The following is a 23861-nucleotide window of genomic DNA, read 5'->3' on the forward strand; positions in this document are numbered from 1 at the left end:
CCATATACAACGACTTGTGAGGTGGTGGTGATGTTGGCGGAGCCTGTGTGCCATTTTGGCATTCAGTATGATGAAATGCATGACTTGACCTTATTTGTGTTTGCACTGACCATGTTTATCTGATGGGGTTATTATTCTCCACAAATATTGGTTAGTGCTAGTGGATTTCTGTATTGATTGGGAGACGCGAATAGGGGCATAAAGAGGTTTGCTTGAGTGCAATGAAGATCAATTTGCCTTTATTGTTGGTCTAGACTAAAGTTTGCAGGTAATATTTACACTTGTGTTCTGATGGCATGTTTGCAAGCTCTCGCTGGAACTTGAGGAGGTGAGCAAGATCTTTCTAGTTTGTGGATGTGTTTTAGTTAGCCCTGAATTTGGGGCATGGCTCCTGGGAAGATGCAGTTATTGGGTGAAGCTCAAGAGTAGACTGTCGGGTCAGTCCTAGTGCTCCATGAAGAGATGTCGTAAGCTTTTTTTCCTAAATTGTGGGAGAGTTGGTGCTGTTCTTATGTTGATAGGGATGCTGTTTCAGATTCTGCTAGTGGTAACACAGAGGTCTTGTGTTTTCGTTATTGTATCCAGGCTGGTGATATCCAGGATCCTGGTCTAGTGTTGTCTCAGAGGTGGCTAGGTTTTTGCCAGACAAACTGGATTCTCCTTAAGGACATTCTCATCTTGACAGTGATCCGGGCTGGAAACTGGAGCAAGTTAGGTCTTTTAACATGGGGTGGTGTGGTCCAGTATCTTCGAGTCCTTGATTAGGCATGCCACTGTGTGTAGGATACCTTTAAGGAGTGTTAGGGTTGTATTGGGGCATCCGCTGGCCAGAACATTGCCTCAGTCCAGATGGGTAAGGATTTAGGCTAAAGTAATCTTGCAAAAGAAATCTTCTAGAAGTAATCTTCCAGGAGATGCAGCTTCACTTTTTTCTAGAGAAATAGTTGGAATGAAGCTCCCTTGGTCTTCCTTGCGGTGTGTTGCTTAAATGAGAAGTCTTTGTCAAGGGCAAATTCCAGCGATGTCGCATGTTCTGTCAGTAGGGAGGGGAAGCATGGTAAATTTAGGGAGAGCTATGCTTGGATCTGGGGTTGTTGAGTGGCAAACAGAAAGAATTCAGTCTTCGTGAAATTTAGTTTGAGGAAGGATTTGCGTTTTCTCTGTATGTTTTTAAGTGAAAATATCTTTTGTAGTGTTGGGAATCATCTGCGTATTGGTAGATCAAGATGCTGCTCTCTGCAAGAATGAATCTGCGAGGATTTGTGTAGAGATTAATGATGATGGGAAAAACCCTGGAGCCCTGGGGTATTTCACAGTATTTGGTATTTCCCGGTTTAGAACGGAGTTTTCAGCAAGGAGGGGTGTATGTATCAGCTCTGCTGAATGAGTCTTCTTGTGGTAATAAATGACAGTACCCACTATAGACCCATCCCAGTAACCACTAATTGTACAAACGCCCAAGGAAATGGTCTAACTATGTATGTGCAGGATAGTGGGAGGTGTTTGCTGCACAGGATTAGGGCCATAAGGACACTTGGAAAAATAACTGGAGATCTGGTTCTGCACACATCAAAGAGGCTGACCGCTAGGATTTTGTGCTGCACAACATCAGAAAATGGACTTGGATACCCGCTGTGCCAGTTTGGCACAGTGGTGTAGAGGGGAAGTAGGGGTATGTATGCAAAACTAAGACTATGTATGTAGCCCAATCATCATAATAACGTCTATAGCTTACATTATTGGGTTCCATCAATTCATGGTGGCCCTCGGTGCCCCACATCCAACACATTAAAAATGTTGTACTGATCAGCAGTTAACTACAAAAAATTGGTGGGTGGTACATGCAGCAAATGGCTGTGGGGTGGAGCCATGCATCATGGGAATATTGTTTATTGCACTTTAAACCAGTACCACTTACAAGGTGGCGCTCTTCTGAATACAATGTGACTGGTAGGGGCTTGAAATAAAGTTAACGAAGTCCGTGCACCAGCACTGCTAGTAATGTTTCCCACGAGTATGTGCTTTAAGGGGTCTCATCGAGAATGATTGTCACAAAGTAAGATTGCTGCATGACTGACACTGAGCTTTTCCTACTTTCCCTCTTCTAGGAACAAGTTGTACAGCGGCTCTGCAGACTGCACCATTATTGTGAGTATGACTGTCCCTGTCAGGAAAAGTATTTAGAAGTATTTAAGTCTGAGCTACCTAGCTGTTACAGTCCTGGCTTACACGTAAAATGCCTGAAAGTTTGTTTAATTTGCAAAACGATCTTTGCCTCTGAACACTCTAAATTATGCACAAATTCCTACCACTAGAAGAAGGTTGTGATCACTGGCCCTCTTAAAGTACAACGTTTACTAGAGTATGCAGTAGTTTCAGTCTCCAAGTATTTATTTTGTTACCAGTAATGCGATAGTCCACCTTTTATACATTATCACTTTCTTCAGACTGTTGGGGTGTCTAAAGCCTCAATGTTCAAGCATGTTGATGTTTAGATCACCTTTTCCATATTTTTCTGTCACTCGTGTTTTTGTAGGTTTGGGACATCCCGTCCCTTCTAAAGGTGAACACTATACGAGCCCACGACAACCCTGTCTGCACGCTGGTGTCTTCCCACAACATGCTCTTCAGCGGCTCACTCAAAGCAATCAAGGTAGGCAAATGTGGTGTGAAGCATACCCTGTGGGTGGGTAAGTGCTTGTTTTCCGTCAGTATCGGAGATGCATCAACAGAACATATTAGGCCTCCATGATTCTCTACAAATGTAATGTCGTTGCTTATTGAAACATTTATCGGAAGCAGAAATAAAGCTTCTGAGGTTTTAAGTAGGCCATTCATTTATTTATTCAGATGGTTAATAGAATGCTAGCACATAGCCTCATGACTACTTATTTAGACTTGTTAAACAGACTTCCCACTCACCCCTCCGACAGGCTTGCCCAGGATTTAGATCTCACCAGTGTTTATCGAATGTTGTGCCTCTTCAGAGATGGAGATAGACATTTCTGTGTCTTTGATTGCATGTTTTACTTTCTGAACGAAGAGCATCAAATGTTTGAAGTGACCAGTGTCTATACTGAAGTAGAACATTGTCCAAGAAGCATGAGTGTTCAAGGCAGGCCTTTTTTGAGAAGGTCTTCTTGAGTGTGTTTTTTTTTTTGTTGAATGAGCAAGGAATGGACAGAGCTTTTAGACCTTGCATTCAGTGTGCACCTGGTTACTTGATAGTTATCTCTATTCTGCGTTCTTTTCAGGTCTCGGCCTGGTGAAAGCAGCGCATGTGCTGCTCTGCCATGCAGAGGCTTCTTGGAATCAATACGATTCCAGAAGCCTCGACCCAGCTCCGCCTTAGGATTTGATCCGTGCACGTCGTTTTGCGTCACGAATTATGCCAAAGGCAGTGCGATGATGGCACCGAAGGCATGTCACTCGCTGATTTTTGCCACCCTGTCTCCTTTTATCCACGCCCTGCGGGCTTTGATCTTTTACTTGGGGCAGTTCACACACTCCTTTAATTATTAGCTACTGCACTTCTTTCCCCATTCGTGAATGAGACCGCTTGTAGAGCGCAGCAGCTACTTTAGAAAGAAGTGTTCCGGACTTGGCATTTTTTTCCCCGCAGGAAACGTGTATATATACACATTTTTTTAAACTTGATTGTGCGTTGTTTGGAAGGGTAGGGTTTCGTCTAATGCATTCACAGTGGCACCGATGGGGGGGTTAAGGAAGGGTGAGGGCGCCTAATGGTGTAACCGGAGCTTCTTTGAGCTGTAGCGGCACCGTGACAGTGGCCAGGTCTAGACCATTCCATTCTGGTCTTCACGAGCACAGGTTAGGCGCTCAGTATCTCTTGCATGGATATACACATACCTGGGGAGCCCCAGGGGGGTGCTTGCTGTGTGTGCCTCTGCCCTGTCTCGCATCTCTTTTGCAGCTCTTATAAAGCCCGTCTCTAGCAAGAGGGAGGAGCTGAGCTCTGTCCTGAGTCTGAGTGACACCCTAACCCCACTCTCTGGCCTCCTCGAGTGTCGGTGAGGACAGCGTCTCTCCTCCGGTGAAAGCAGCTGCCTGCCTGGCCGGCTGCTCGGCGAGGCAGTCTCAGCCTTTGAGCGGCTCCTCAGAGGGGACAGGCCCCTTCTCGGTGTACACATGGGTGAGGAGTAGGAATTCAGCTCTGCTTTGGAGCAGTGATTGAGAAGGGGGTTTACACACTCTGCTGTCTCTTGGTAGCCATGAGCTCTGGGGCGAGTAGGGAGACAGAGACTGAGCTCTGCTCCTGGGTGAGTGACTGGTCGGAGCCAGGGCTGGCTCTTTAACAGGGAGTGAGGAGTAGGCGTCTGCTCGGAGTCACAACACGCGGGGAGGAAGCCAAACTTTGCTCTGGTGCATTGAGGGAAAAGTAGGGGCAAAGCATAGCTCTGCACAGTGAGTTATTGTCTATGAACCCAGTCTCTGATTTGCGAGTGCTGAATGAAGATTGTAGCCGGGCAGGGCCATCACAGGGGAGAGTCAGGGCAGCATTATCCATCCGCCCCCACACTTTTCCATAGTCACTTGCTTAAAAATCTAATTATAGATTTATAAAGGTGGGCCGTAATTTGTGTATTATTAATGATGAGGGAGCTCAAAATGCCACTAGAGGGCAGCAGATGCTGTATAAAATCTAGGATGATTTTTTCATACTTTGAGTCAGGTGCTCGTGCCACCAGACATAAACGTAAGAAGTGGGCCCCACAGATTCTTTTTTACCTGGATCCTTAAAAACCTAAAGACAAGCCTACAACAAATAAGAAGTGGCAGCCCGCGGTCTGACTGAAATAGCGAGCGAGGAACAGGAGCCTGAACTCTGCTCAGGGGCACGGAGTAAAGGTGAGGAGTCTATTAGCTATTCAGAACTGCTGTGAACCACGTGGGCATGGGGCCCAGGGCTGCACAATCCGAAATTGTGCCCCCTGGAACGGGAGAAACACCTGCTGTTCTCGCGATATCTCCCATTTGAATACCTGAAACTAGGCATAGCGTGGTAAAACCACACTGGCAAAACACTGCATCCCCTTGGGGCGGAGTTACCAGCTGCACACCGTTATCTACAGTGGGGTCAGACCCCCTGAATCTGTTTACTATTTGGGGCACTCCACAAACAACTCTTTGTTGATGGGTTGATGCAAAGTTGAGTATCAGACTCAATTGAGTCATTTCTAGAACTCAGAATCCGTCCAGGCTTGGAACCCGGCTGGCATCTCTTACTTTCTCTGTACCTCTCTCCCTTCCCTCTCTCTCTCTCTGCAACTGCTCTCTTTCTACCCTCTCTCTCTCTCGTTCTCTCTCTCCCTCCCTCTTTCTCTTTCTCGCTCCCTCTCTCTTTCATTCTATATCTCCTTCTTTATCTCTTCCTCTTTTCCTCTCCCTCTCACTTTCTCTCTCTTGCTCTCGCTCTCCGCCCTCCCCTCTCTGTGTCCCGTCTCTCTCTTTCTTTCTCCCTCTCTTCCCCCTCTGTCTCTTTTCTTTCTCTTTCTCTCTCCTCTCTCTATTTCTTTCTCTCGCCCCGTCTCCATTTTTTGCTCTTTCTCCCTCTCTCTTCCCCCTCTCTCGCTCCCTCTCTTTCATTCTGTATCTCCTTCTTTATCTCTCCCTCTCACTTTCTCTCTCTCTCTTGCTCTTTCTCTCCATCCCCTCTGTGTCCCTCTCTCTCTTCCTCTTTCTCCCTCTCTTCCCCCTCTGTCTCTTTTTCTTTCTTTTTCTCTCTCTTCTGTCTCTATTTCTTTCTCTCTCTCCCGTCTCTATTTCTTTCTCTCGCTACTGTCTCCATCTCTTGCTCTTTCTCCCTCTCTCTGTCTCTTTCTCCCTTTCTCTCTCTTTATCTCTCTTCCTCTGTTTCTCTCTCTCTCGGTTTTTCTCTCTCTCTTCCTCTCTGTTTCTCTCTCTCTGTGTTTCTCTCTCTTGCTCTCCCTCTTTTGCTCTCTTTTGCTGTCTCTCTCTTCCTCTCTCTTTTGCTGTCTCTCTCTTTCTTTCTCTAGCTCTCTTTCACCCACTCTCTTTCTTTCTCTAGCTCTTTCACCCACTCTCTTTATTTCACTCTCACTCTTCCTCCTGCTGAAATGCAGAACACGGGGAGGATGAGCACAGGTCAGATAGCTCCGAACTGCCCTGTTTGGCCTCAGCCCCTCTCCCTCCATGAAGGCTGTGGGGGCTTCTTCCTCCTCGGCTAGTGTGTATGTCCCAGGGAGTGTAACATACAACAACACACCTCCCCACCCAGAGTCTATTCCAACCACTCATTGATGACTCTTTCCGGTTCTGGGCTTTCCTGTCACAACTGACTTAGAAACGGTCCCTATTCGACCCTATATTCATGTCTTTAGCAGAGAAAACACGGATTGATCTTTAGGTCTCGGCCTGGCGAAAGCAGCGCTTGCTCTGTCTCGCCATGCAGAGGGCTTCTTGGAATCAATACGGATTACGAAGCCGTGTCTCAGCTCAGCCTGCAGTCTTCATTTGTGCGCGTCCCCAGACCTTCTTTGTGACTGTGGAATCCCCTCTGATTCTCAGATGTGAATAGCATGGGACTTACCTCAATTTGGGACCTTCATGCCACAGCTTTAGATCATCAGCACGCAACTTAGCATCCCCAAGTTGATGCGCTTAAACTTTTTTTATTCATTGCTTCTCTTTTCGACCTCGTTGTTCGCGTCTCACGTTCCTGACTTATATTTGAAAACTAAGTTGTGTGTCCCGTATATCGTGTAAAATATGCGTTCAGGACCTGGACCCTGTAACCGTGACCAATAGGAACAAGCATCAAAAATGCAATAGGTCTCGCCTTTCATTAAGTTAAAGCCATTTGCTTTGCTATACAATACCATTAGCAAAGCAAATGGCTTTAACTTAATCAAAGGCGAGACCTATTGCATTTGTAATGCTTTTCAAATCAGCAATGGGGAACTTTATCTATCTGGAGCTACCTGGTGCTGCTTGATTTCAAGTTGCAACTAGGAAAGCTTTGGAGGGTCAATTGCCTAAGGTATTGCAGGCCTTGTCAGTTGTGCATTTTTCTTATACTTCGTTCCTGATTTCAAACAGTACTCAATGTAGTTCTTTCAAAGTGGAGTGATGATGATGTGTGTGTCCTCAAGTACGAATATAATCTTGCAGCCTAATTCCTGATTCTCTGTAATTTAAGGCCTCTTGTTTTGGTGGTTTGGTGTAGTACCTCACTTAAAACTAAGAAGTGGCCCTCTTTAGCCAGACACTGGTATACACACGACTACTGTGACCTGTTGGCAGAAGAACAGATCACTGTGGAATACTGAATGTGACCAGTTGTGACGAGAAGGAGGAATTTAGATTCTACCCTGTTGGACTGGTTCATGAAAAATGACTGAATTCATTTGAGTTCTGAACCTTTTATCCCTCTCCACTTAGAAGATGTGATCCACTGGACGATACCGCTGACCGGTTATGCAGAATATATATGACATAATGGATGTCAATTAAATTATGTAGCTGTCCTCTGTTCTGGCCAGGGAGGCCTCAGGTCTTTTCCTTGTCATTGGGGTGTCATGGGTTTCCACAAAAGTCTGAACTTGATGTGTGACCACTTTTTTGCTGAACTTGCTAATGAGAAGGAAGGAGACAATGGGGTGGCAAGAAGGTGCTCAGCACATCCAAAATGTCCAGTGCAAGAGTGTCCATATGGTTCTCAATTAATGGTGAGAGGCATAACTAGACTTGACAAGTTTGATGTCTGGGTTTTTCCACTGGTGTCTTGAAACCCCATGTATGCCAATGGACGTCTGGACCTTGATTGGTAAAATAGTCTAGAAGTAATTTTTCTTCTGCAGGTGAATCTGGGGCATATGGAAAGGTTAGGATTGTACGTTGCTGATACAGTGAAACTGTTTATTTCTGGTACTGGCTGCAAAGTGACACTTTTCCCTGGTTGTCGACAGAATCAACTTGATAATAGCAGTAGTGTATTTTGCTGCAGGCGTGCTATTTTATGTCCCCTTATGGTCTCCGATATTGCTGTAGATTTCTCTGTTCAGTTTCCACCGGTACAACCACCATTTCCATAACTTACAAACCAAGGTTGATTAAAATCAAATGTATCAATATTGAAAATCTTCACTGCCAACCTGGCAACCATACTCTAAATCAGTTGGTACGATTACTGAAGTTACTACTGCAGCACCCATCTTGAACCCTTTCCTGCTGGAATAGACAAAATAATATAACTTCTAAACCTTGTAAAAGTAAAGCCTTGTTTGATACAGCTAGCTTCCTGATGATCACCCGAGATGATGTTGCAAGCAAGCAGTAACTGGCCTGTCCAATGTAACTACATGCTTTAGTGGATGCCTTTTAGCCCAAAGTATTACTAGATTGTTGAAAACACAGCAACATTACAAAAATAAGTAATAAGATCAACGATGATGTTTTGCTAGGAGAAACTGTTGTAGATTTACACACTGTGCATATTCAGACCATGTAAAAGTTTGGGTTTAGAATACGATTTATCTACTGTAATCTCTAAATTGTTTGTATCAGCCATAAGCAGGTAGGGATAGCCTGAGTCACTCATAACGTCGGCCTGAAAACAACAATTCCATGTGCCTTTGATACCAATTTCAGATATCTTTTCTTATCTTGAGTTGAGAATATTGTATGATGTTTGGCATAGCAAAGAGCAGGGCTGGAACAGATAGAATACTTTTTTGGTTTTCGTCTCTCTGGGCATGGAATATTCTCATACAACCTCTACCTAAAGTGTCACTGAAGGTCTCTTTGGTGATTTGTATTTTCCCTGAAACCAATTCTCATTGTCCTGATTATGTATGTTACATACCAAAGAAAAACTGGACATTTCTGTGCAGCAGTATTAATACTGACACTGGGTTTGTTTTCAGTTTGCTGAAATGTGCTGCACATTCTGGCTACTAACTCTGAAACAGAACAGCAGGACACTAAAGTGTACACTTTGTGGAACCCTATTATGTTTACACAGAAAAGCCCCTTGTTCATTTTGACCATCCAAAGCCCACATCCCATGATGAAAAACGAAAAGTGTACAAACAAATATAGAATAGTACTAGAAAAGATCATATGAATGCCATTAGACTCGAAATAAAAGCATAAATTAGTATCTTGGTTACAAAACCTCAACCTCATATAGAAAATCGTTTTGGAACCTGCTCGAAAACGACCACTCAACCTCAGTTAGGAAAATATAGAGCAGAGAAGGGATCCTAGAACAACTAGGATTTCGTTTGTTGGGGGCTACTAAACAAGGGACTAAGACAAGAGGGGTCGCTATTCTTACTCGTAGGAAGGATATAATCATCAAAAAGAAGATTTCAGATAGGTGGGGAAGGTGGGTGGTAGTACACTGTGTATTTGCTGGGGAGCATTTTACTCTCTGTTCCTTGTACAGCTCCACCGCTGACGATTCAGAGGCCCTGGAGCACTTAGATGACGAGTTAGAGAATTGGCCCACCCCACTGTTATTGTGTGGTGATTTTAATATCAACGGGCTTGGTGGGCTGTGGAGTAATACTGGTGATTTATATGTTGGTCGTAAAAAGAAGGTTTTTAAGGCCTTAACAAATATAGTAAGAAATCACAGACTGGTAGATATATGGCAACAGCTAAATCCCCAGGATCCTGGTAGCACTTTCTTCTCCGCCCCACATCAGTCAGTCTATAGACTTGACTATTTTTTTGTGGCACAATCCTTGGTGTATCGGGCTAAAATAGAGAAGTATCCTAGGATACTATCTGATCATAATCCTCGTGTCCTTACTTTAATATTTACAAAAGGCGGGCGGGCTGAACGGACTTGGACTTTCGAAAGAGGGCTATTCTCAGATTCGGGTTATATCTCCCATATGAAAGGCTGGATAAAGACCTTTTGGGATATAAATAGATATAGCGCTAGCGCCGGGATTGTCTGGGACGCCTTTAAAGCTGGTCTACGTGGGGAGACAATCGGTTTTAGTGTGTCCCGACAGGCGAAGGAGGCACATAGGGTGGAAGCGCTATATAAAAATCTAGCTAGTATTGAGAAGGAGCTGGTGGTAGCCTTAAACTCAGGTTCAGCAACGGAAGATGTTCTGCTCAGGCTTGCCTGGGCTAAGGCTGGAATTGGAAATCGTGCTGCCGAAAAAGCAGCCGAGCTCTTTTTAGCTAAAAAGGAACATTGCCGCGAATTTAACGAACGGGTTGGCCACATGCTGGCAGTTAGACTTAGACAAAAATGGGTATTGAGCGAGATAAAGGAGATCAGAGATGTACATGGGAAGATAGTAACAGACCCTTGCAAGATTCAGGAAGTATTTCGACTTTTTTACCAACGGCTTTATGATGCCGGCCCCCAGGGACAGACAAAGTTAATCCATGAATATCTCAATAAAGTACCACTGCGTGGAATTGAGCACGAGGATAGTATGAAACTCGAAGCTATCTTGAGCCAAGAGGAGATTTACTGCGCGCTGAAAAACCTTCCTTCTGGTAAGGCGGCGGGACCTGACCAGATTCCTTTGGAATTGTATAAAATATTTCTGGAAGAAATTGGACCATATTTGGTTGAAATAATACAACTTGCACAATTGGGGGGCTCAGTCCCCGTTTCTTGGTCAGGTGCAGATATTATAGTAATCCTAAAAAAGGGTAAACCACCCCAGGACCCAGGCTCGTATTGGCCAATCACTCTTATAAATGCTTATGTAAAGATCCTGTCTAAAGCTCTTGCAAATAGACTCAATACCATTATTGGAAGAGTAATTAATCCGTTTCAACATGGTTTTATCCCGGGGAGAGGGACCACCCAGCATATCTGCAGGGTAATAACATTATTTGATGCAGCAGAAGTCTCAGGAGACCCTAGGGCTATGGTGCTTCTGGATGCAGAGAAAGCCTTTGATAGGGTCTCCCGGGATTATTTATGGGAGGCAATGAGCTGGTTTGGGCTAGGGCAAGGATTTATGAAAGCCATCAGCAGTTTATATAGAGCTCCAACTGCCCGCCTTAAAATCAATGGGAAATACACTTCACCTTTTGGGATGAAACGAGGCACCAGGCAGGGCTGTCCTTGCTCACCCCTTCTTTTTGCGATATATATAAATCCTTTAATTCGGCAATTCGACTCTTCTTCAGAAATTTTGCCTATGATTTATCAAGGGCTAGCTACAAAGGTCCTCGCATATGCGGACGATGTAGCTTTGGTTACTCCTAATCCCTTAGCGGCTATAACTGCAGTAGAGGAGATAGCCTTGGCTTTTGGCGAAATATCGGGATATGCCCTGAATAAACAGAAGACTCGGATAGTAGTTAATAGCACAATTAGCCGCTCTGACCCACTCATGATCGACTCAGCGGTCTATCTGGGGATTATCATAACCCCAGATTTGGACAAGTTAGTTGATGTAAATATTGACCCTGTAGTCCAGAAGGCTAAAACAGACCTCGATAGATTTCATAACCTGCACCTGTCACTGGTTGGCCGTTGCAACGTGATTAAGATGGTAACTTTACCAAAAATACTGTATTTGTTTAGGGCAATACCCTTAGAATTTGAGAAGAAATCGCTCATTGTTTTAGATAATATGGCCAATCGATTCATTTGAGCGCACAGCAAAACAAGGAGGGCCCTACGCTTTGACTCTCCCTCTGGATAGAGGGGGCTGGGCAGTCCCAGATTTTAAATATTATTACTGGGCCGCAGCCTTTCAATATATGTGCGAGATGCTTGGTGGCAAATATTTAGATCCTGCTATGGAATATAGGATCCCAGACGTATATAGGTTACTTTTGGGGGCAGATGCAGAAAATTGCTTTTTGAAATTTAGCGAGCCTAGTTACTTTAAGAGAACCAAATTCAAAACTTTGTTGGCAGCCTTTAAAATCTGGAATGCCTTTAAGAAGAAGTTTGGTTTGGGTCGAATGAATTTCTATACTCAGTTATTTGGCAACCCTTCGCTGCCAGAAATCTTCTCAGATCAAATTATGGCGGGTTGGGCTAAACATGGTCTTATGAGAATTGGGGATTTAATACGTTCGGAAGGTTTTTACCAATTTAAGGAAATTCAGGACAAATTTAGTATAGATACCAGGAATTTTTTTAAATATCTGCAAATTAGCAGTTTCCTTAGTAAAAAGCTGGGTGGTTCTAATGGATTTGGAAGTCTTAAAATCATGGACGTCATTAGTAATGGGGACGGTTGTACCATTAAGGGAATCTACAGTGAATTGATAGCATCTAAATCGGATGATTTAGAAAAACATGGCAAAAAATGGGAAGAGAGGCTGGGGACTGATATAGATAATATTAACCAATCCATGGTTCTGGGTCAGACTGTTTTATGCTCTGCGGGGCTTCAGGCCCAGCATTATAAAACACTTTGTTCGTGGCATATGAGCTGCAGATTATACACTGTGCATAGATCGCCATCTGGTGTTGGGCCCGGATGTTTGCATTTTGTTTTTCTTCTTGGACAGTCTTTGGAAGTCACGAGTTTGGTGACTCCTCCTTCGGTCCGTACTGCGCATAGGCTTCGGCTCCATCCTCAGATTGTTTTTTTCCGCCATCGGGCTCGGATGTAATACTTCGTGCTCCGGCTTCGAATCATTCCAGTTCGACCTTCGACGAAAAATCCTCGTCCATCGAGATTCTTCAGACGAAACCATCTTCTTCATCTCTCTCTGCGGCACTTCCTCGATTCCAGGCAGCGGCCTTCGGGCCTATCTCGACTCCGGTCTCGGCCGATGGAAAGGACTCCCTTCAAGAAGTGCCCAAAATGTGGGTCTAAATTTCCCCACACCGATCTACATCAGGTGTGCAACCTCTGCCTCTCTCCCGAACACGAGGCCCGAGACTGCCCTGCCTGCAAGTCTTTTCGATCGAAAAAAACAATTCGGGATCGACGAGCTCGACGCACCATGGCGCACTCATCGACCTCTGCTCCACCTGACATCTTCGGAGAAGACACCGGAGCTTCGGGACAGCGCACACCGAACAGGAGGACGATATCGTCAGCGCTTCCGAGGCCGACGACTCCGACGTGGAGATCACACCGGCGCAGAGGGTCGTGAGTACTCTACCCCCTCCCACTCCCGCGCCCATACCGAAAGAGACTCCGGTTATACCTTCGCCTCCGGGCCTAGGGAAAACCAAGCATACCGCTTCCATCACCCCACCTTCGGGCCCGTTGAAGAGGCATCATAAGTCTCCCGGCGGCTCGGGCTCGAGCCAGCCTACTAGCGGCGCCGTAAAACACCCTTCGGCACCGAAGAAAACCACACCAAGCTCCGTTCCGAAGCCATCGGTGTCGAAACCTGGCCTCTCGGTGCCGACCAAACATAAATCCCTCGGCACCGACGCTCCCGTGCCGAAGCCTGCCTCGGCACCGAACAAAAAATCGGAGGCCCCGAAAAAGCATGGCACGGATAAACCAACGAAGCCGTCGTCTCCGAAAACATCGGCACCGACAGAGGAATCGATGCCGGAGGAGCTGTTCACGCCAGATCCTCGTCAAAACACTTTAACAAAGGATCCAAAGACTGGACATTTGACTTTGTCTTCCAAGAAAAGACTTTTAGACAAGCCAGCTCCTCCTCCACCGCCAAAACGGAAGGACTCTGCCACATCCCCCTTCAGAGTACCCTCCCCACCACCTCCACCTCCTCCATCTCCGCCTCCACCTTCTCCACCCTTGCCTCATCGCTCTCCAACCCCGTCTCCAGACCCTGATGACCAAGGGGATCCATATTATGATCCAACAGATGCCCCACAGGACCCCACTCCTCCGAGAACACCAGACCCATGGGAGGATTATCACAATCCAGATGTCCCAGATGTGCCTCAGGATGATCTTTATCCATCCAGGCCATCTCCACCGGAGGAATCTCTGGGGTTCCACCACTTGTTACTTCGGGCGGCACATTATCATGGGGTGGAGTTACACAGTGATCCAGTTGAGGAAGACTTCCTACTTGACACTTTTGACATCGCAGATAAATCTACTGCCATATTACCCATGCTTAAAGGGGTGACCAAACATGCGGCAGAGGTTTTCAAATACCCAGTCAGGGCTAGGGTCTTAAACCCCAGAATAGAGAAGAAATATAAGGCAGCCCCCACAGATCCTGCCTATATTAAAGGACCTGCTCCCTTAGACTCATTAGTGGTATCCACAGTTAGGAAGCGCTCCAACTCTCAGTCATCTGGTGAAGCTCCACCACTCGATAAAGAATCCAACCTTTTAGACACGTCAGGCAAACGCACCGCCGCGCAAGCTGCCAATATGTGGCGCATCGCCAACACGCAAGCGCTTCTGGCACGCTACGACAGAGCGCACTATGATGAGCTAGAGACTATCATACAACATCTCCCAGACAAATATAAAAATAAGGCTCATGAACTGATACAAGAGGGAAAGATCATTACCAACACCTCTATTAAATGTGCCCTTGGCGCAGCAGACACAGCTTCCAGGGCTATAAACACCAGTGTTCTGCTTCGCCGCTACGCCTGGCTCAGAATCTCAGGCTTTAAGCTGGAGGTCCAAGCATCTATATTGAACCACCCTTTTGACCAACAACACCTATTTGGCCCAAAAGTAGACGAAGCCCTGGAAAAAATGAAGAAGGATACAGATACGGCGAAGTCTATGGGGGCATTACAATCCCACACTCCTAGACGCTCTTTTCGCCGTTCCTCCTTTCGAGGCACTGGCAGGGGTTACTCTGCCGATAACGCCTCTACGTCCTACAAGTTCCCTCCTCAGACTACCTTCACAAAGGGCTATCAAAGAGGTGGATATAGAGGGAACAATAATAAAGGCAGGGGCAAAACCAACACCGCCCGTTCTGCCACACCGCCCACACAATGACTTTCCACCGCTCCCCCCAGACCATTCCACTCCAGTCGGGGGCAGACTACAACACTTTTTTCAAACCTGGGAAACCATAACATCAGACAAATGGGTGACCCAAATTATTCGGTCAGGGTACTGTCTCGAACTAACATCTACCCCCCCAAATATTCCACCCAGGCACCGTACAATGTCTCAAGAACATACCACACTGCTGAAACAAGAGGTAATCTCCCTCCTGCAAAAACAAGCTATAGAGCAGGTCCCCGTCAATCAGTAAAATTTAGGGGTCTACTCTATGTACTTTCTGATACCAAAGAGAGACGAGACCCTACGGCCCATTCTAGACCTCCGGCCTCTAAATGCATACATCCATTCAGACCATTTTCACATGGTACCTCTCCAACAAGTTCTCCCACTCCTCTGCCAGGGCGACTTTCTCACTACACTGGACTTGAAAGACGCATACTTTCATATTCCAATACACCCTTCTCACAGAAAGAACCTCAGATTTGTGGTGGACGGCCAACATTATCAGTTCAAGGTTCTCCCCTTCGGGGTCACAACCGCACCACGAGTGTTTACCAAATGCCTAGCAGTAGTAGCGGCACACCTCAGAAGACAACACATTCACGTCTTCCCTTACTTGGACGACTGGCTAATAAAAGCCGCGTCCTACAACCAGTGTGTGCAACATACAAACATTACCATCCAACTACTCCACCAGCTAGGTTTCACGGTGAACCACCAAAAGTCCCAGCTGATACCGTCTCACACAAAGCAATACCTCGGTGCCACTATAGACACCTCAAAAGCTATAGCCTATCCCAATTCAGCCAGAATCTCAAGCATACAAACCTTGCGCCAAAGATTCATCCTTCAGCACTCTCTTCCAGCAAGAGTGTTTATGAAGCTAATAGGGATGATGGCATCTTGCATCTTCATAGTGCCTCATGCAAGACTCCACATGCGTCCACTCCAAGAGTGCCTAGCACGCCAGTGGAACCAGGCCCAGGGGCAGCTGACGGATCTGGTGTTGGTGGACGGTCGCACCCATCGCTCTCTGCAGTGGTGGAACACCGCAAACCTTTCCAAAGGGCGACCGTTCCTGGACCCGGTTCCTCAGGTGATTCTAACAACGGACGCATCGCTCTCCGGCTGGGGAGCGCACCTTTTACACCTCACAGTGCAAGGTATATGGACGCCACAACAAAAGTTACTCCACATCAACCATCTGGAGTTATTGGCGATCTTTCTAGCCCTGAAATCGTTTCAGAAACAAATCTCAGCCAAAGCAGTCCTCATTCACACAGACAATATGACTGCAATGTACTACATTCAAAAACAGGGGGGGACACACTCTCCCCAGCTCTCTCGGTTAGCACAGAGCATATGGAGATGGGCAATTCCACAAAAGATCTTTCTCCTGGCACAACACGTCCCAGGGATACAAAACACCATGGCAGATCTGCTCAGCAGACAAACACAGCAAATGCACGAATGGGAACTGCATCCACAAGTTCTTCACCCATTCTTTCACAAGTGGGGGCATCCTCAGATAGACCTCTTCGCCACCCACGAAAACAAAAAATGCCCAAGCTTCGGCGCCAGATACCCACACCCATTGTCCAAAGGGCAATGCGATATGGATGAACTGGTCAGGCAAATTTGCATACGCCTTTCCACCTCTCCCGCTAATTCCATTAGTGGTAAGGAAGCTCCAACAGCACTCCCTCACACTAATTCTGGTAGCTCCATCATGGGCCAGGCAGCCGTGGTACACCACACTACTACAGCTCTCAGTGGTACCACATCAAAAACTGCACCTGTCCCCATGCCTCCTAACCCAGAACCATGGAGAAATCAGGCACCCGGACCCAGCTCAGCTCAACCTTGCGATCTGGCTCCTGAAATCTTAGAATTTGGATACCTTAACCTTCCCCCCGATTGCATAAACATTATCAGGGAAGCCAGACGTCCTACCACTCGAGCATGCTATGCCGCTAAGTGGAAGAGATTTGTTGTTTACTGCCGTAACACACAATCAAACCTTTAGATGTATCCATACAGCACATCATATGCTACCTGCTCCATCTACACAGGTGTAACCTGGCATACTCATCCATCCGTTTACACCTAGCAGCAATTGCTGCTTACCTGCAAAACAGACAGCATTTATCACTTTTCAGAGTGCCTGCTATTAAAGCTTTCATGGAAGGCCTTAAAAGAGTAATTCCGCCCAGGGCACCACCATCACCTGTGTGGAATCTAAACGTAGTTCTTACAAGGCTCATGGGTCCGCCTTTCGAACCAATGCATAAATGTGAGCTGCAGTTCCTTACTTGGAAAACAGCTTTTCTCGTAGCTATCACTTCCCTTAGAAGGGTTAGTGAAATACAAGCGTTCACGATACAAGAACCCTTTCTACAGATACATCACAGCAAGGTGATACTTCGCACAAATCCAAAATTTCTGCCCAAGGTCATTTCCCCCTTCCATCTCAATCAATCGGTGGAACTACCGTTTTTTTTCTCGCAACCTCAATCTGTTGCGGAAAGGGCTCTACATACACTTGATGTTAAAAGGGCTTTACTTTACTACATACAAAGAACGCAATCTTTCAGAAAGACTAAACAGTTGTTTGTCTCGTTCTCTCCACCACATAAAGGCAACCCCATCTCAAAATCAGGGATAGCTAGGTGGATCGTGAAGTGCATACAAATTTGCTATCACAAAGCAAAAAGAACATTATCTGTTCCACCTAAAGCCCACCCTACAAGAAAGATAGGGGCTTCTATGGCTTTTCTAGGGAACATACCCTTAGATGACATCTGCAAAGCAGCCACATGGTCAACACCGCACACCTTCACAAAACATTACTGTGTAGACGTGCATTCCGAACAACAAGCTAGTGTGGGCCAGGCTGTACTAAAGACACTGTTTCAAACCACTGCAACGGATACCGGTGGTCGCCGCTAGGGTTGGGTACTGCTGTATAATCTGCAGCTCATATGCCTCAAACGGAATATGCTACTTACCAGTATGCATCTGTTCTTGGCATGTAGAGCTGCAGATCTATACACGCCCACCCGCCTCCCCGGCTACCTGTATCCGTTCCAGTCTATCTTATTTAGATACAACACACATGGGTTTCTTTACTATTATCACTACGCTCCATCTTTTCCCTGCTGGCGAAAAACAATCTGAGGATGGAGCCGAAGCCCATGCGCAGTACGGACCGAAGGAGGAGTCACCGAACTCGTGACTTCCAAAGACTGTCCAAGAAGAAAAACAAACTGCAAACATCCGGGCCCAACACCAGATGGCGATCTATGCACAGTGTATAGATCTTCAGCTCTACATGCCAAGAACAGATGCATACTGGTAAGTAGCATATTCCTTTCTTTATACTACACCCCGGCAAAGATTGCACAATGGGGGGGCAGGAGGGCATTAGATGTCCATGGTGTAATTTTTTAGATGCCGATCTAGCCCATATGTTTTCTACTTTTCCTCGCCTAGATATATTGAAAATCTCTATCTCTACATTTTTTGAGTCCACCCTGGGTATTAAAGTCAAGCTAACATCAGCCTTGATACTTCTTGGGGTGGATAAAACCCAGACTCAAATTGTCTTTCACCGGTTTCTTTTCCTAGCCATGGCAGTGTTACGAATTTGTGTAGCCTCGGCTTGGCTCGATCAAGCGACCCCAACATTCCAGCTCTGGCTCGCTCGGCTTCTCTCAGTATTTAATCTTGAATTTATGAAAAGAAGGGTAAGCGAGCAAAAACACTCGGTAGACAAATATGGGCTCCCATCTATAACTGGAAGGAAACGTTGAGTCAGATTGGGCCATAGCATTTAGGGTTGGCCATACTAAGGAAATCGAAATAACATAATCTTGTTCTTGTTTGGTTTTTCTATTGTGAAACATAACGCAGATTGTCTTGATTTTTTTTCCTTCTTTTTCTCCTTTTTTGTTTTTCTCCTCAGCTGTAAAACTGTATGTCATTCTGATATGTTGTGCTGTACTCAGAAAAAAAAATAAAAAATAATTTAAAAAAATATAGAGCCAGAGCCATCATTACCAAAGCGAAGACTGCTAATGGTAGAGAGAGGGGTGACTCTTCTGAACTTGCGGGATATGCCGAGGAGTCGTAAAAAAAAACTTCAAGTGAAAAAAACAAACCACTTCAGGTTTGACTCTTAAGATTATTATATGCCCTGTATTGCTCTACGCTGAAAGAGTAATTGATCATTTTGATTGGAATGCAAGACAGATTTTGTCTGAGACTGACAAATTATGGTGTGAGATGGTAGTAGGGGACACATCACATTCCTAAATGTTTTCAGAAGAGATCTAGGGGATAGTCTGACTATATCGATCTCCCTTCACTACCAGTAAGTCGGGCCCCACAAGAGAAGGATGAGTTTCAGAATGACTTCGACACAGTATTTGACACACCACATTAAACCTTCGGGTGACCAACCTACATGTACTTGAAGAAGAGTCCAATGTAGAGTGGATAATGAAAATTGTAGAATGATTATCCGGCTGATTTTTATTCATTGTGGTCTTGACTTGAAGGTGAGGTTAGCATCTGCAGCAATCTGATGCAAAACATGCTAATCTGTCTGGAGTATAGCTAGAGGAAGTAGACTCTTTATCGATGCACTTACCCCTCTTCAAAGGGGAACTCATTCCTACCTTTATTGTCCAAGATACTGCAAGCAATTAAAGAGAAGTCCTCAATACCGGCTCCTGGTAAGCCAGCATGAGAGAGGTGCTGTAGGCAGCTAAAGATATTTTTGCCAAACTGGGAGATCTCTCAAATCTCGTCTAAAATGAGCTCTGCCTGCTAACTAGTAGAAAGACCGGCATACTGGAGAAGTAGGTGGGTCAACTATTGCAGGGTGCATTGCAAATGAGTATATCTCTTGTGTAGATATGACCCCCGGTGTTTGTAAGCTGTTGAGAACATTTCATAATACTTACCTGAAGAGGACAAGGAGAAGGCTTCCAGCATTTTGTTGAGGGGCACGATAGATGGCGATAATGTGTGCCAGACCATCTCTCTGTGGCTGATCCGCAAAGAAACAGTTGACTAGAAGTTGAGTATTATGACAGCATGCTTAACCCTGATTAGCTGGGTTTACAACTGAGGTTCAAACAGAAGTCTTTATTATGCCATTTTATAGCAGTTTATTTATTCATTAAGGGTCAAGGATCTTCTTTAGCAAATCAAAAGACACAGTCAATCCATCGAAGGGCTACAACGAAGAGCATCATTTCATAGGAGTGCAGCACCATTCTGGTCAGTACAGTTACTGACAAAACTCAAAAGCTGTCCTTTGAAAGAACGGGAAGAGGTCAAGACATGATCACTAGGGGAGGAGGTGTTTCTTAAGTGACCAGTCATGCACACGGTAGGGTAATATGAGTTCACTACATCAGGTCATGAAGGTGATAGTCACAGAGAATTGGGTGCTGCTGACCACTTGTCTTGGAGGTAGACCTTCCGCATGAGAGTGCAATAGAAGTGCCTCTAACCGAGACGGCACAAAGATGTAATCAGTATACTTCCTCATAACCAAGAAAGATGGGTGAACTTTAATATCAATAGTCGACCTAAGTTGCTTAAACGATATGTACACACATGCAGATTTAAGATGACCACATTGCAAGTTGTCATTTTACTGCTTGAAGAGAAAGATTTCCTTACAACTATAGACTTTTCCACCTGCCTGCATAAAATCAGCAACCAGAGTTATGAACAAATGTTTCTTCCTATCCAAAGAGGGTTCTTTTTAGCAGTGTTAAAGCTGCTTAATGTGGCAAAAAGCAGTACACAAGTAACCAATACAACATAGCATGTCTTGTGGTCTTCATTCTTGAGTGACTGCATGTAAGAAGGTGTCTGGATAGGGCCCTTATGATGGATAAATCTTCTTGCAATTTTCTCACTTGATGAATAACCTCTTGATGCCATGCTGGAGCCAAAAAACCTTTCCTACAGCAATAGCTCTCCTAAACTGCCGCATGACACCATGTTTCCTCAGCCACAACTGCATCCACCAGATGTGATGATAGTATGCTACATTTGGTGCCAATCGGCACGCTGGCGTCACTTCTTGTTGTCTGTGCCTGGTCAATGCCTGTCTGGAGCTTTTCTCCGTGTTTCACCAATTATATTCTTCCACTTTCGATAGAGGTAGGTAAAATATCTCCTGAAAATTGAGTATCTAAACCGTGTTGCAGGTGCTGCAAGAAAATGTAACTGTGGTGCCCACATGACATCTGCTTGTGGTGTCTTGGCTTTTACCATGACTCTGCAGCCTTGAACGTCTGTATGTTGATGCGCCAGAAGGCCACAAGGGAGCAGGAAGCCAAGCTATTTTTCCCAGGACCTTCTTGAGACGCCAAAGCATTCCATTCCTCTTCAGGTAAGTCTCCTGGCACGGAACTGGCTTCGGAAATAGCTTCAAGCAAAAAAAAGACAAAATGCTTTCCTTGAGGAAATCGTCCTGCTCCTGGGACAATTCGGATGCTTGACATTGTTCCCCAAACACCACACTATTCCTTGTCGTTGAAGAAAATCGCAGCATTAAAAAAAAACATGAAACTGCAATTTCCAAATACATTGGGTGACCCCACGTAGCCAGAGGCCTTCTGTACTGCCATACTGGATTTGTTTAAAATGGCTTTGAGTCCCTCAGGTCCATTCCCCAAGGGTCAGCCTACCTGTTCCTGTGGGTTGGCCGACTCTAATGGCTCTGAACCCGATGCTTCCCAGCTCTGGGCTGGGACTCTTCTCATAGCGGCATGTGGACAGTGAGCCTTTTATCTGTGTTGGACCACCACCTGCATGTAAATATGATTGAGGCTTGAAGGTTGTCATCCCTTCCATTTCAAGGATCATCACTCATGTTCTGTCTGACACCACCACCATTGTTTACTAAACAGACTGGGCAGTGTGATCTTGGAACGTGGTAGGAAGTGATTCATCTGTGGAAGTGTGTTCAGCTATGGGGGATTTTCCAAGTGAGGCACACCTAACCGGGTCTCTCAACGTGAGTACCGATTCTTGAAGAATCACAAGTAGGAGCTATACATTCCAGTTAATGATGGACATGATCATCTCCAGACTAGGGTATCCATATGTGGTTCTCTTTGCCATTGAAATAAGGGGGTTGAACATGCACAGGCTGATTGTTTAAATTTTAGAGAGGTTGTGGCGTGTCACGGAGGTATCACTCTCTGATCTTTGGAGTGTTTAAATAACAACTGGATGTCATGCGTGCTCTACAATTAGGGAACATCCCTCTGGCCGCAGTCATAACAGATCGCGTTGGCGATATTCAAATTCTGATTCCGGTGTGATTCCGGTGTATATAAACCACTTCAAAACTGTATTGTTCGAGGCATATGAGCTGCAGATTATACACTGTGCATAGATCGCCATCTGTTGTTGGGCCCGGATGTTTGCAGTTTGTTTTTCCTCTTGTAAAGTCTTTGGAAGTCACGAGGTCGGTGACTCCTCCTTTGGTTCGTATTGCGCATGGGCTTCTGCTCCATCCTCAGATTGTATTTTTCCGCCATCGGGCTCGGATGTAATACTTCGCGCTCCGGTTCCGAACTTTTTCACTTCAACGATCGACGCAAAAATCCTCGCTCATCGAGCTCCTTCAGATAATAAATCATCTTAATCACCTTCTCTTCGGCATTTCTTCGATTCCAGTCGTCGACGGCGGCCTTCGGGCCTATTCCGGCTCCGGTCTCGGCTGATGGAAAGAACTCCCTTCAAGAAGTGCCCTCGATGTCCAAATTCCCCCACACCGATCTTCATGAGGTGTGCAACCTCTGCCTCTCCCCTGAACACGAGGCCCGAGACTGTTCCGCCTGCAAGTCTTTTCGCTCAAAAAAGACTATTCGAGATCGACGGGCTAGACGCAACATGGCGCACTCCTCGACCTCCGCTCCAGTCGACCTCTTCGGAGACAACGTCGAAGCTCCGGGACAACAGAACATCGAAGAAGAGGACGACGACCTCGTCAGTGCTTCCGAGGCCGACGACTCCGATGTGGAGGACATCACCCCGGCGCAGAGGGTCGTGAGTACCAATCTACCCCCTCCCACACCCACGCCGACACCCAAAAAGGCTTCGGTCACACCTTCGCCTTCGGGCCTAGGCAAGACCAAGGATACTGCTTCTCACACCCCACCTTCGGGCCCGGTAAAGAAGCCTATTAAGCCTTCCGGCAGCTCGGGCTCGAGCCAGCCGACCAGCGGTGCCGAAAAACACCCTTCGGCACCGAAGAAAAAATCGGCCTCCATCTCCACACCGAACCCAGTACCAAAGCCTTCGGTGTCGAAACCTGCCCTTCCGGTGCCGACCAAACATCACAAGGCCCTCTGCACCGACACTCCCGTGCCGAAGCCTTCTTCGACACCGACCAAAAAATCGGAGGTCCCAAAGAAGCACGGCTTAGACAAGCCTAAAAAGCCGTCGGCCCCGAAAACCTCGGCGCCGACCGAACAACCAGTGTCGCAAGATCTTTTCACACCGGATCCTCTGCTAAAGACACTCACCGAGGATCCAAAAACTGGACATTTGACATTGTCTTCCAAAAAGAGACACTTGGACAAACCAGCTCTACCTCCACCTCCAAAGAGGAAAGACACTGCTACCTCCCCTTTCAGAGTGCCTTCCCCACCTCCTCCACCCTCCCCACCTCCGCCTTATCGTTCCCCAACCTTGTCTCCTGTCCCAGATGATTTAAGAGACCCTTATTATGATCCAGCAGATGTGCCACAAGACCCCACCCCTACTGGATCTCCAGACCCATGGGACGACTATAACAATCCAGACATCCCAGATGTCCCACAGGATGACCTTTACCCATCTCGGCCATCCCCACCTGAAGATTCCTTAGGCTTTCACCACCTATTACAAAGGGCGGCACACTACCACGGGGTGGAGTTACATACTGAC

The 23861-nt window shown here is 46.0% G+C and overlaps 1 protein-coding gene across 13 annotated transcripts in view; it reads left to right on the top strand.

Annotated features, from left to right (window-relative positions):
* The window catches only part of TRAF7 (TNF receptor associated factor 7), a 194732-nt gene that overhangs the window by 119266 nt on the left and 51605 nt on the right, over nucleotides 1-23861 (top strand). For all 13 annotated transcript variants that reach the window (XR_014969659.1, XR_014969660.1, XM_085629421.1 and 10 more), the window contains 2 exons: nucleotides 2109-2148; nucleotides 2537-2653. Coding sequence is in view for 11 of the 13 variants with exons in the window: in XM_085629421.1 (XP_085485547.1) it covers nucleotides 2109-2148; nucleotides 2537-2653 (157 nt within the window). In the remaining 2 variants the exon portion in view is untranslated. The remainder of the gene's footprint in view (nucleotides 1-2108; nucleotides 2149-2536; nucleotides 2654-23861) is intronic.

This window comes from Triturus cristatus, chromosome 10 (assembly GCF_964204655.1).
Source record: "Triturus cristatus chromosome 10, aTriCri1.1, whole genome shotgun sequence".
Classification (NCBI taxonomy): Eukaryota; Metazoa; Chordata; class Amphibia; order Caudata; family Salamandridae; genus Triturus; species Triturus cristatus.